The sequence below is a fragment of the Branchiostoma belcheri genome, unplaced genomic scaffold, assembly GCF_001625305.1.
Source record: "Branchiostoma belcheri isolate BF01 breed outbred unplaced genomic scaffold, Haploidv18h27 scaffold50, whole genome shotgun sequence".
In the NCBI taxonomy this organism is placed as follows: domain Eukaryota; kingdom Metazoa; phylum Chordata; class Leptocardii; order Amphioxiformes; family Branchiostomatidae; genus Branchiostoma; species Branchiostoma belcheri.
In genome coordinates this window covers 2,110,109-2,122,817 of record NW_017804132.1, presented here as the reverse complement: position 1 = coordinate 2,122,817, position 12,709 = coordinate 2,110,109, and the positions used below count along the sequence as shown (strand labels likewise).

Below are 12,709 nucleotides of genomic sequence, written 5' to 3'. Positions count from 1 at the left end.
AGTGGTTTGATTAAAAGTTCAAAATTTGTACTTTAAATTTTAACCCAGCCTTTTTTGTTGACTTCATGGCTCATATTGTAGCATTTGGGGCTATAATAGGATGCCTAGACCTGTTTTTATTTTTATTTTTTTTCGCCCTGTCGCTTCATATTTTTTCTGAAAAAATCCGAGAACCAACAAATTAAATTGGTGTGGCCTAACCGTTGTTATTGTCCCCAGATGGTGGGCAGTATCATCCAGCAGGCGCAGCAGCTGAAGAACATGATAGAACAGGCCAAGCAGCAGTGTCAGGCAGCTAAGGAGTCAGCACTCGCTCAGGCCAGAATACAGGCAGAGACCGAGAAAAAAGAGGTGCAGTATTTATATATACTAGTATATAAGAACATGATAGAACAGGCCAAGCAGCAGTGTCAGGCAGCTAAGGAGTCTGCCCTCGCTCAGGCCAGAATACAGGCAGAGACGGAGAAAAAAGAGGTGCAGTTTTATATACATGTATATTTTTTTCCCATTCTTATATATAAATCAAAAGAAAATACATGCACTGAGCCATCCATAATTCAAATCATAATGCAACGTACCAACAACATAAAGCATTTATTATTTTATTCGCATTTGTTTCTTTTGGATTTGACAAAAGCAAGGTTACTTATCGAAGCCCTATCCTCCCATGTAAGATCAACAAACTAACAAAGAATAAATACTTACTTACTTAACTGCTAGCGAGACATAAGGCCATGACTTTTTCCTTCCATCGGGACTTTTTCCTTCCATTCTGTCTTTGGCAACCTTTACTGATCTCCAGGATAAGCTCATGGATGCCAGTTCGAAGTACTTTTGAGTCTTCCACTTTCAACAAAGAAATACTGATTAAAAAAAAAACTATGGTAGATAACAGTGAAACATGCAACTGGTGTACAAGATGGTTGCTTGTTTCCCATTTATGTAACCAGTAAAAGAACAGATGTGTTGTATTGATGCAGGTTTTATCCCAGGCGAGAGTGGAGGCACAGATCCAGTTGGAGAGAGCGTTGATGGAGTCTCGAGCAGAGAAAGACAGCGCAGTGGCTCAGGCGATCGCTCAGGCACGGGCTGACAAGCTGGAGGCTGTAGCTGAAGCCAAGCAGGGGCATCTCATCAAGGTACGTGTATCTCAGGACATTTTAAGAGGTATTAACCAGGCTATATATATCAGGGCACTCCAGCCATCACTTAATAGAGATGGTGGACGATATAAACTCCCTGGCACGTTTGATCAACGCTGACATAATGTATTGGTTAAGTCTCGTGTGAATAAGGTCACGTGTCTGTTACCGTAACTCTTACGACATCACGTTGTGAAGTGATTGGTTATAAATTATCCTGATGAAGGCGACGGTGGTCGTTGAAGATTTGATCTCTGCTTAACCTGTGTGTTGGAATGAAGTTCAGCATTTTACTATGATTACTACCAACACAGATGAACATTCATGATAATTACCGATATCTCAGTTTTGCAGGCATGGTTTCCTTCAGTAGACTGGCAACTTCCAAGGGGGGTGGGGGGTCATATATGGCCAAAGAGTTTTTAACAGCCTTTGTTTATTTGCAGGAGTTTGGTACCCTACAGAATGAGACGATAACAGTCCGAGTTGTGAGGGGGTGAAGTCTGCCATCACTGATTGTTGTCTTTATTTGCAGGAGTTTGGTACCCTACAGAACGAGACGATAACAGTACGAGTTGTGAGGGGGTGAAGTCTGCCATCTCTTATCCTCTGTAACAGCCTTTGTTTATTTGCAGGAGTTTGGTACCCTACAGAATGAGACGATAACAGTACGAGTTGTGGATGAGAACAGTATAAACGAGTCTGAAGAAACGTCAGGCGAACAGGGGACAGAAGCAGACAAGGACTAGCAGGAAACTAGGTAAACATTTTTTATGTTCACATTCGCAGAAGAAAAAAACATATTGCTTTTGCTCTGTTTCTTCTTCTTTTCCAAACATACAAAGTTAATTACCTGGACCAGATGGCAACTGTGTGTAGGTGTTTGTGGATTATCATTAGCTGTACTGACATGTCACCATATATGAAGTGAACAATTAACATTAAAGACAAAAGCAAAGCAAATAATGGCAATGGTTTCTGAACTGTTATTAATATGATCTATTCTTTCTAAATTGAGAGTGGTGCAGGTAAAATTTGTCTAGTGCAGATAATTTTCCATGTTACCTGAACTGGTGCAAGTACATGTATGCAAGAAAAAAAGGATTTACATCCCTGAAATTGCCGTACTAATCTTATTATAATAACATGAATTGTTTTTCAAGGTAATGGTGGACAATAGCAGCTTGAAGCAATGTCTCCGATGGGTAGAGTACAGAGCACCTTAACTGGACAACCAAGAGGAAAACTTTACTGGTCAGGTTCACGGTTGGAAACTTGGATAAGTGTGACAATAGATCAAGAGACGCTCATGTACTGAAGGACTGGAATATATAACTGTTTCCATCCAGGCCTGTACCTAAACCCATGTCATGTACCTGTTCCAAAGTTTCTTAAGGTACACATTTCCAACATACAGGGTTACTAGGGTCGAGAACTCATCTTTGCAAGGAGGATGGAGACTGTTGGCTAGCCAATGAGCAACCAAGAATAATTTGTCACAAAGGGAGAAACATCAGAAGGGTATTGAGTGGACAAAGATCTTGGAGATCGTTGAGAAATCATTGGAAGACCTTAGGAGATCGTTCGGATTATTGGATGACCATGGGGATCACCTAGCCCTCAATGAAAGACCTTTGGGAGATCTGTCAAATTTTGGGTCTTGCTTGATGTGCAAGACCTCACTGTAACATACCTCTACATATCTGTACAGTATTGCCGCATAGCATTTACTACTGGTTAGCCAAGTTCTTTGCACACAGCCAATGTTTTTTTTTTTTACCAGCTAATGTTACGGTCGACTGACTGTCACCTTCCTCAATGCAATACTGGCTGGTTTTGATTTACCATGCTGCAAGTTGTCACTGCTGCAATACTTTGCATTGCAGCTAAGTGTCGCAGCTGCACTGGGAAAGATACCATCCCAAACATGACTTAGCTTGAAGGTGACAGACAGTCCACCAAAACATTGGCAGGTAAAAAGTGTTGGTTGTGTGCGCAAACTTTGTTAGCCAGCGATTAGTCAACTCAACGAAATTATTCACAGAAGCATTCATTGCTACATGACATAAGAGCTGTACATTTTAAACCAGAATACAGAAAGATCAGGAAAGCTGTAGGTACAACTTTTTCCAGATGGATGAAATTTCAGCAGAGATGCTTTGGCAGATCCCTGCACTTTTGCTAAAAGCAGATTTTTGATGGTCGAATCAGCACAGCCTCTAGTCAAAGTTTGCCATACAAGGATCATTTTTATTTATTTACTGTCATTCAGCATAATTTTAGTTTAAAAGGTATCAAAGTCTCATGAGCAATTTATTCAACCTGCTCTTAACATTTTCTTGTATATGAGCTAGACTTAGGCATCATTCATAGTGACACCAGCTGCAAAAACACATACGTTTAATTTACCCCTAAAAGGAATCTTGTCCCAAGATTTTTTATATTTCCTCCTAGTTTAAATGCAGATAAGGGTGTAAATGAAAACCATCTGTCATACCTTCTTTTCTCAATTCTGAATCAGGAACACACATATTCTTCTATGAAGAATTAGCTTGTTCTTTTTTACATGACATTGAGATTTAAGTATTTACAACGATTTTATTTGAGAATTATTTTCTCAACATACATGTATGATGAACTACTAAGATACCATATTCAACAGTGCTCCTTCAGTGGGACATTAGCAACTGGTGTTACACTGTTCACACTTTTCTGTTGTGAGATTTTGTAAATGTTGTGAAAATTAAACCATGTAAATTGAGGTGGTTGTCGAGTGTTTTAAGTTACAAGCTACCATCACAACTAATTTTTTTGTTTCTTGGGAACGGTTCTGTAGTCATACCTTCCTAAGGGTACTACTTCCTAACAACTAAAGCTTCGTTTTTGAAACTAGGTAGTGCTGCAGTAGGAAGAATGCAATCCTGACTAACAAATCTTAGTACATACCCCCAACTCGCACTCGCACGCACACACACACACACACACACACACACACACACACACACTGACTGAAAATGTCCAAACAACTTTTGGTACCAAAAGTAATGGATTTTATTTAGCTTGAAATATTCAATTCATACAAAAGTTGCTGTGATAATCTGTACACAGTATCTTTAATATTCTGTAAAATTCATAAAATTGTCTAAATTGTGTTTCCCATGTAGTACTTTTCAAATTCAACTAGTATTGCATAATGCTTGAGTGTCTTTCAATGTATTGCAGTTATAGTTAACATTTGCATTGGCTAAAGATACTTACTAGTACTTTAACTCGATACATGTCAATGAGTTTTCCATAAAATGTTATGTATTTTTTACGTGTTATCCACATTTTTATATAGATATCATTTGCATATATACAGCTAAAATCATTTTATTGCAAATTGATACAACTGGACCTAGCAACGATTTCAAAGAACTTCATCAATTGAAACAAACATGTATTTTTCACATAAAGTTTGTTCTGTTGTCTTTCGAAGAATATTGTGCATCATATTCCAATACAAAAACTAGGATACGATTTTTTTGGTGGCTCAGCGATCATCGTCTAGTGGAAAAGGGGCCTATGGTATCCCGAACCAATCCAAGAACGTAGATTTGCTCCAGGCACGATTTTGGATGGTCTTTGCATATCCAAGAATTTAGTACTTGTGCCACAGGCACCGTTCTGGAAAAACATGCTTCTGGATACAACAGGGACCTTAAAAGACGACCTAGCCCTTTATATACCCAAGTCGAACTTTTGTGCCCTGGCCAGCAGCTCTCTCGTGTCGCCCTTCCTCTCCAGAATCCCGACGAAACAGCCGTTCATTTCCGACGACATCGGGAACTTGACGTACGTCGGGTCCTGACTCGTCTTGGCGATGGGAAGCGGGGAGGGACGGACTTTAAACGGGAGAAGCCCGGGCGTTCTGTTGATCACCGGGTTCATCTGTTCCTGCGCCTTCGCTAAGGCTTCTTCGTTCTCTTCCTTAAAGACCGAAGACGTGAAGTAGACGATGTACTTAACCGTCGGAAACGCCATGGCGTGTTTGATCAACGTCACCTGGTTCAGAAATAGCATAACAAAACTTAGGATTAGTGCCCACTCTTTAAATATTCCAACTTAATAGTATGATGAAGACCGACAAAAAGTGTTACAGTATAGAGTTAGAACTGTCAGTTCAAGTGTCAGCCTCCATCTTATGTGGCCAAATGCTGTCCAAACAACATTGCAAGGTTGCCAACATGTAATTTTGTATATATGCCATGGGTTTAGGTCCGGACTTACGAGTCCGGAACTGAACCTAAACCTCAGGACTTGAATCCTGAGACTGAACCTAAATCTGGGTTTAGGTACACAGAACTAGTTGTACCCGTTACAATTGTCGTGCAATGAAATTCTCCCTACCTGGTTGGACACGAGGTCGCCGAGTTTTCCCGAGCTGAACTTCTTGGACGAAAATTCCCGAAGAATGCCGACGTCGGCTTCGCCGTGCACGAGCGATTCCATGGGGTTGCACAGGCCGGACTGCGAGTTGGGCGGGTTGAGCAGGATAACCTAGAGAGGAAAGGGGAGAAGTTAAATTACTTTAAAGTTAAATGTTAAGCCATGTTGCTTTCATGATCAGATTGGGTGACATCCTCTGGGAACCCCAAACCTGACGCAAGCGTTGTCGAAAAAAGTTGCCTACGTTATAATTTAACCATCCTGAGATCCACAGTTGATTGAATGATAGATCGATAAATCAATTGGTTGATCCATGGATTGATTAATTGTTTGAACCGATCTATTGATTGATTGATAGAATCGACCTGAAGGTTGTGCATGCGCGGGTCGTTAGGCCGAATGTCGATGAAGATCGGTCGATTGATTGATAGATCGAACCATTGATTTGTCGATCGATTGATCGATTTGTAGATTGATTGATTGATTGATCGATCTATCCATTGATTGATCGATTTGGATAGATCGATTTCAAGAGAACTGACCTGTAGGTTCTGCATGCGCGGGTCGTCCGGCCGCATGTCGCTGAAGTTCTCCTGCAGGACCTTGACGTGCTGCATGCCGAGCTGGGACACCGTGCTCCTCAGGCTGCCGGCCTGCTCAGGAGTCCGGGCGCCCATGGCAAACACCTGCGGGAACGGGGCGATGTTAGTTAGTTTGTTTCGTATTACAGTTTGTTCTGTTGTCTTTCGAAGAATATTGTGCATGGTGTTCCAGTAAAAAATCAAGGGTTATGGTCGCACAACGGTTCCTGATGAAAAGCGATGAACGAATCGAACGTTTCAAAATGCTTCATGCAAATATTGAGAAGAAGATATAAACATTCGTCAGTAATTCTATGGAATCATAATTTTGTATATACTAGTATCATCTTAGTATGACATTGCATTCTACATTGGTTGGTAACTGAGAACCACATCTACATGATCATATTTTGTCAAACTTTTAAAGAACGTGTACCTAAAGAATGACAACCGGTTTGTAGATAGTAGAGAAACAAGTCCACCTACCGTGAACCAAGGGATATACGGCCTTGATTCGGCTTTGTGTTTCTTATGGAAACGGACAGTGTAAGATAGAGGGAAAGTACATTGAGTACAAGTACAAATTGAGTACAAGTATCTAGCTAGACCAGTACGGTATAAATATAACTGAATATTACTGGGATTGTCTGTTGCTTAGAAAAAAGTTAAATTATCACGAAGCGCTTATCATTCAAGATGTGTCGATATCATTGAGAAGGGCTTGCTGTGTATCTTACTTGAAGTATCATTCAGCGCACTGTTAAAATATTTAGGAACTATCTACATATTTACATGTATTAGTAGAAAGAGTGCGATACTGTTGTTACATTCGATTTTGCTGTTAGGTTTACTGATATTCTATAATCTAAGCGAAGGGTGAAAATGCCCAAAGCGTCCCTGGCAAAGAAGGATGGTACGTTTCTGTAACGCTTGTTACAGTTGCAGTAAAAAAGTGGTGGATAGGTACGGGCAGTCATTTTCAAGCCTCAGAAATCAAACCGGCGTGACCGCCAGCCTAAGCACAGGGCCATTCGACGCCGCCATAGTGCAAAGGAGACTATCAGTAAAGCGTGTTGCTTCGTCTGTACAGTCACCAAGTTTGGTGGCCCTAGCGCAAGCCGTTCGGACATCCGAAATAAAAGTTGGCGCGGGCAGAGTCTAGATAGGGTCTATAAGGCGTGGCATCTTCAAATCTCTCTTTTTAATCTCATGTACTTTAATGTGTAGTGTGTGAAATATGTAGCTAACATGTCAAATGTAATAAACAGTCCTCCCATAGATAGGCTAGACTATATATCTGGAGAGCATTGAAAAAAAATCAGCATGGCAACATAGTCAGGCATCTAGCAAATCTTTCGTCAGCAGGTCTTTGGACTTCAAAAGTAAAAATTGCTGAGAAGTGAAAGTGTCTGAAAAGTGAGAGTTGCTGAAAAATGAAAGTTGCTGAAAAGTGAGAGTTGCTGAAAAATGAAAGTTGCTGAAAAGTGAACGTTGCTGAAAAGCGAAAGTTGCTGACAAGTAAAAGTTTTTGTTACCTGAAACTCCTCCCGGTCCAGTAGCGCCCAGACATGCGCGGCGAGGTGGCCCGACCCCGCATGCGTGCAGATGACGTCACATCCTGAGCTGAGGCTGAGTAGAGACTTGATGGTGTAGGCAGGCATGGCGACGGACCGGTCCTGGAGAATCAGGCTACCGTTCTGAACTAGGGGGTGGTCTCGCAATCTGGGGAAGATAACAGAAGATATATCATTAGATAGCTGAGGCTGAGTAGAGACTTGATGGTGTAGGCAGGCATGGCGACGGACCGGTCCTGGAGTATCAGGCTCCCGTTCTGAACGAGGGGGTGGTCTCGCAACCTGGGGAAGATAGGAAAGATAGATCATTAGATAGCTGAGACTGAGGAGAGACTTGATGGTGTAGGCAGGCATATCGACGGACCGGTCCTGGAGAATCAGGCTTCCGTTCTGAACGAGGGGGTGGTCTCGCAACCTGGGGAAGATAGGAAAGATAGATCATTAGATAGCTGAGACTGAGGAGAGACTTGATGGTGTAGGCAGGCATGGCGACGGACCGGTCCTGGAGAATCAGGCTTCCGTTCTGAACGAGGGGGTGGTCTCGCAACCTGGGGAAGATAGGAAAGATAGATCATTAGATAGCTGAGACTGAGGAGAGACTTGATGGTGTAGGCAGGCATATCGACGGACCGGTCCTGGAGAATCAGGCTCCCGTTCTCAACTAGGGGGTGGTCTCGCAACCTGGGGAACACAAGGACATCGTGATTTTGGCAACGCCACAGGCGTGGAGCCATTGAGAGCTGGTGCCTAACCAGTCATGGTGCTGAAATGCCATCCAGTAGAATTTGCAGGGACTTCGATTGGTACGATTACGACTTTTCTTTGGTTGTTTGCTTTGCATAAGGTACAGAAGGTACAAGCTGACCAGACTTTAAAGTCTGAACCACTGACACTTGGATGGGCACCTATTCTTTTTGATCAGTGTGATGTGATGTGATCTTTAACGTGATCGAGGTGTGTCTCTCATCAAACTCGGGACTTAACGTCCCATCCGAGAGAAGGTCCCTAATAGAAGATAGCTAGGTACTAATTGTTTGCTGGAGTCGAGTGAGAAGTGTTGCTTGCCTTTCCAAAGGACAGTTGTTGGGCCTGTCAGGGATTTGAACCCAGAACCGTCAGGTTCGGATTTTGAATAGTTCATCTCTCACCTCTCTTTGTTCTCCCCTGGGAAGATAAGAGTGTCAGAGAAGTGCAGCAGTTTCTTGTACACCCTTCCTGTGAACTCCTCATCGTCAGGATCGGGCGCCTTGAAACCGTCCTCTTCCAGTCCCGCCACCACTTCCTCGAAGCATGACTTGACGGTGTTGACCCAGCCGTACACTGGTAACTGGAGGGGAAACAGTTCTAGGGTTATGGTCATACAAAAACAGACAGTTTGTACCTAGATGTAGCAGACGGAAGCAATGGCGTAGTTTTACTTCGCACTACAGCTAGGTGCCGCTGATGCACTGTTTTGGGGTGTGTTTGTGCGTGTGTGTGTGCGTGTGTGTGTGTGCGTGTGTGTGTGTGTGTGTGTGTGTGTGTGTGTGTGTGTGTGTGTGTGTGTGTGACGTTGTGTGTGTTTGTGTAAGTGCACGTGTTTGTGTGTGTGTACGTCTGTTAGAATCTTGACTTCAATCTTACTGTACTTTCATAAGAATAACACTAACACTAACACCATAACACACCGTTCGAGCGTACTTGTCCCTGTTCCTGATGTTCTCTGGTAGTAGAGAGTCTATTGTCAGGATCCGGTCCCGAATCCGTAACCGGGCCAGGGTGGCGTTCAGACCCGTCTTGGCCGACTGCAGGGCGTCTTGGACTTCTTGCACCTGCACGAAATAAGAAAATATCGAATCTGGACGGACAGAAAGTATATATGTGCAATCACTACAGCTGGGGACTAGTCCACAAGTAGTGGTGTGTGTTCAACTCCCATACTCCTTCCCAAATGCTGAGTGCTAAACAGAGAAAGCAGTATGTACCATTTTTAAAGTCTTTGCTATGACTCGGCCGGGATCGAACTCACGACCTACCGAATGCAAGGCGAACACTCTACCCATTGCACCGGGCTCATAATATTTATGTTTACCGAAGGAAAATATATTGTTTCTGCTCAGTTTCCTCTTCTTCTTCTTCCCCGAACACTAATTACATACCTCGTCTATGACTGGCCCCCTGCGATGCCGCCTCGGCAGGTAGAACTTCTGATTCATGAGAACGTAGAACGCCACGACCGTGAGGCACATGGACTCCTGCGGCAGCGGGTTGCTGGACTGGAAACCCGACTCGATAATCACATCCTCCAGCAGGTCCTGGTACTTCAGCGCGGCGTACGCCAGCTTAAACGTCTGTCTTCTCGTGTCTTCGTCTTCAACATGGTTAATCTCCAAGGAGCCCTGGGATAAAGTCAAGTTTAAGTTTATTGCACAACGATTGTAACAGGTACAGTGTATGGCAGATTAGAAGATTAGTATCTGATATGAATCTATCAAAGAACGTCCTGGTACTTCAGGGCGGCGTAAGCCAGCTTAAATGTCTGTTTTCTCGTGTCCTCGTCTTCCACGTGGTTAATCTCAAGGGAGCCCTGGGGGAAAGGAATGAATGGATGAGCGAATGAATGAAGGGGTGGGCAGGTGGATGGATGGCTGTGTGGATGGATGGATGGAGGGAGGGATGAAGGAAGAAAGGAATGAATTCATTGATGAATGGATGGATGGATGGATGGATGAAATGGTGGTTGGTTGGATGGATAGATGAAGAAAGGAAGGAAGTAATTAAATATAATGGATGGAATGAAGTGCGGATGGATGGGTGGGGAATGGATGAATGAAAGAATGGTTTCTTGAAGACATCAAAAGTAACCATACAATAGCAACCATTCAGATAAAAATATACATAGTTTACAGTAGAATACTGTAACGATAGATGTCGTGCAGACGGTAGCTTACGATGGCCTGGCTTAAAACCAGCCTACCTTGGGGTTGCCATATCGGAGAGACTCTTGGTCTGAAGGGCGCTTGTGGTACAGCCTATGGTAGATCTGGGAGGCGTACACGTACACTTGGTGTGGGACGATTCCGAGCGGCTCGTCATAGGTCGTCTGGTAGGACGACATGGTTCACATCGAAGGCGCTGTTTCCTATCTGGAATACAGATAAGGAAAACCTTTAAGAAGATTTAATTACAATGAGTGAAAATGAGTATATAGCTTTGTAGTCACTGCGACCTGAAAATAAGCTAGGTTGACATTGAAGACTCGAAATACAAAATGATAAAAACCAGTTGATGCGCATAGCCATTATCCAAACTTGTTGTATACTACCTTTACATTTTTACTCTTACTTGTCATGCTCATTTAGGGCTTCAGAAGCGACTGGAAAGAGTAGAAATTGTACATATTCAAAAGATGCCAGGGGAGTTGGTTCGCAAAAGGAGTACAGTTTGTCGCTCTTCTCTGAAGCCTGATAGAAGTTGATATAAACACTGCGCATTTCTCCTGTTACGCTCTTTCAGGGCTACATGGATGTCCTGGTTTGACCTTAAGGACATGTACAGTGTGTTTATGTTTGTGTGCAGGGTTGGGTGGAGGTGGGGTCAATATTGCCCGTTAGTCCCTTTTGAGGTCGCCTTAATCGAGGTCAGGTATTCAAAAGGCTTGAAAAGAAGTCGACAAGTGGTTACAGTGTTTGCCCGGGTGATTGTAGTGACGTAAACATGCGTTATTCTTCGTCTTCAATTAACAGTCAGCCGCGTCCTTAAGGTCAAACCAGGACATCCATGTAGCCCTGAAAGTGCATAACAGGAGAAATAGCTAGTTGAGTATATACCAACACTACGTGGATACGGATGTGTTATCACAAGTGGTTCGTGCCTAGTGGGTGTTTTTCCCCGCCCGGCTGCCGCTACACAACACGGATTTCAGCACTTCACATCCACTTATAACGGTCATTATAACGGCTAGCGGCTCAACAGGTGGTTAGTGTTTGGGTCCTGTTTACACTTTACGTAACCGTAGCCTCTACCTGGTTTCAGAAGCGGCTAGAAAGAGTAGAAATTGGTTAAATAGACAGATAGCATGCCTGGGAAGTTAGGAAGGCTAACTTCCCTAGCAAGCTATCTGTCTATTTAACAAATTAGAGAGAAATAACGATTTCGCTGGTGCATTGCGTTTTCAAATCTAGCCAGCTACCTTTAGTGGCAGAGTAGTAAGAATTATTTACAAAATGTAGGTAAAACACTTGATAAAAAGAGATGTTGGGATGTTTTGTTGGAATATGTTCTGGAGGAGTAGTGTTTGTGATAGAAGTTGTTTGCAGTGGCCAGATGGTTTGATTTATTTGTGCCACGTCCTTGAATCGGTGAGTGTACACTTTGACGAGGCTGGTCAGTTATAAAAACAGCCAGCATAGCAACGCCACTTTCTCCTGTATTCTTCTTTCTTACTGAGCATTCACGTCTTCAAACACAAGGTCACAACTTAGCAAAACACGCCATAAACACACCTAACTGGCTTGCTAGCTGTTTGCGTCTTTTTCTGATGTTGTACGTTTTTTTTTACCTTCCTGGCAACGGAAAAACACGTTGTTGTCAGCTAACATACACGTCAGAGTTAATATATGGCGCAGATTGTTTCACGCGGTTAACAAATGTGTTTTGTTGATAACATATCAGTCTAGTACAGGACCAGCAGGTCCATAAAGAGATCAAAGGATAAGGCTATAGACTGGGGCTGGACATTATAGATATGGGCTGGGATAAACACACCAGCAAAACACAGCACGTATGGGTAGATCGTTGGAACTCGTTGTATCCTGAACCGTGATTTATCAAGAACCATGCCCAGGCACTGATCTGGATAGGCACCAGAGAAAGACTCAACAACTAAAATATAATTCTTCACTTGGCTCAGGTGAAAATTAGTACCTAGCTTCGGTTAGGGACGTCCTCTCGGATAGGACATATAGCTAGGTGTCCCGTGTTTGGGAGCCACAACTCACGCACG

The 12,709-nt window shown here is 43.1% G+C and overlaps 2 protein-coding genes across 6 annotated transcripts in view; one reads left to right on the top strand and one right to left on the bottom strand.

Annotated features, from left to right (window-relative positions):
• LOC109480293 (deformed epidermal autoregulatory factor 1 homolog) overlaps positions 1-2,481 on the top strand; it is a 6,956-nt gene extending 4,475 nt beyond the window's left edge. For 3 of the 5 annotated variants that reach the window (XM_019782479.1, XM_019782475.1, XM_019782477.1), the window contains exons 7-10: positions 220-351; positions 981-1,139; positions 1,778-1,902; positions 2,306-2,480. In XM_019782479.1, the coding sequence (XP_019638038.1) occupies positions 220-351; positions 981-1,139; positions 1,778-1,891 (405 nt within the window). In that variant the 3' untranslated portion in view covers positions 1,892-1,902; positions 2,306-2,480. Of the gene's footprint in view, positions 1-219; positions 352-396; positions 475-980; positions 1,140-1,777; positions 1,903-2,305 lie in introns of all 5 variants that reach the window. The other 2 variants (XM_019782476.1, XM_019782478.1) reach the window with 2 other exon arrangements.
• A 2,381-nt stretch (positions 2,482-4,862) lies between these two features.
• Positions 4,863-10,845, bottom strand: LOC109480253. Its single transcript, XM_019782401.1, has 8 exons — positions 10,682-10,845; positions 9,864-10,103; positions 9,393-9,536; positions 8,874-9,007; positions 8,141-8,273; positions 7,687-8,094; positions 6,113-6,256; positions 4,863-5,111 (listed from the first exon to the last, which is right to left on the bottom strand). The coding sequence occupies exons 1-8, from the start codon at positions 10,820-10,822 to the stop codon at positions 4,863-4,865; spliced, it is 1,593 nt and encodes a 530-aa protein (XP_019637960.1). The 5' UTR covers positions 10,823-10,845.
• Positions 10,846-12,709: the final 1,864 nt, after the last annotated feature.

What these genes read in the sequence shown, in the direction of transcription:
- LOC109480253 (XM_019782401.1), bottom strand. Translation starts at nt 10,822, where the DNA reads ATGTCGTCCTACCAGACGACCTATGACGAGCCGCTCGGAATCGTCCCA. An exon ending in GGGACAAGTACGCTCGAACG is followed by an intron (nt 9,008 to 9,392) that starts GTGTGTTATGGT and finishes TCATGCTTCGAG; the next exon opens with GAAGTGGTGGCGGGACTGGA. An exon ending in TGGACCGGGAGGAGTTTCAG is followed by an intron (nt 6,257 to 7,686) that starts GTAACAAAAACT and finishes CCGTTCCCGCAG; the next exon opens with GTGTTTGCCATGGGCGCCCG.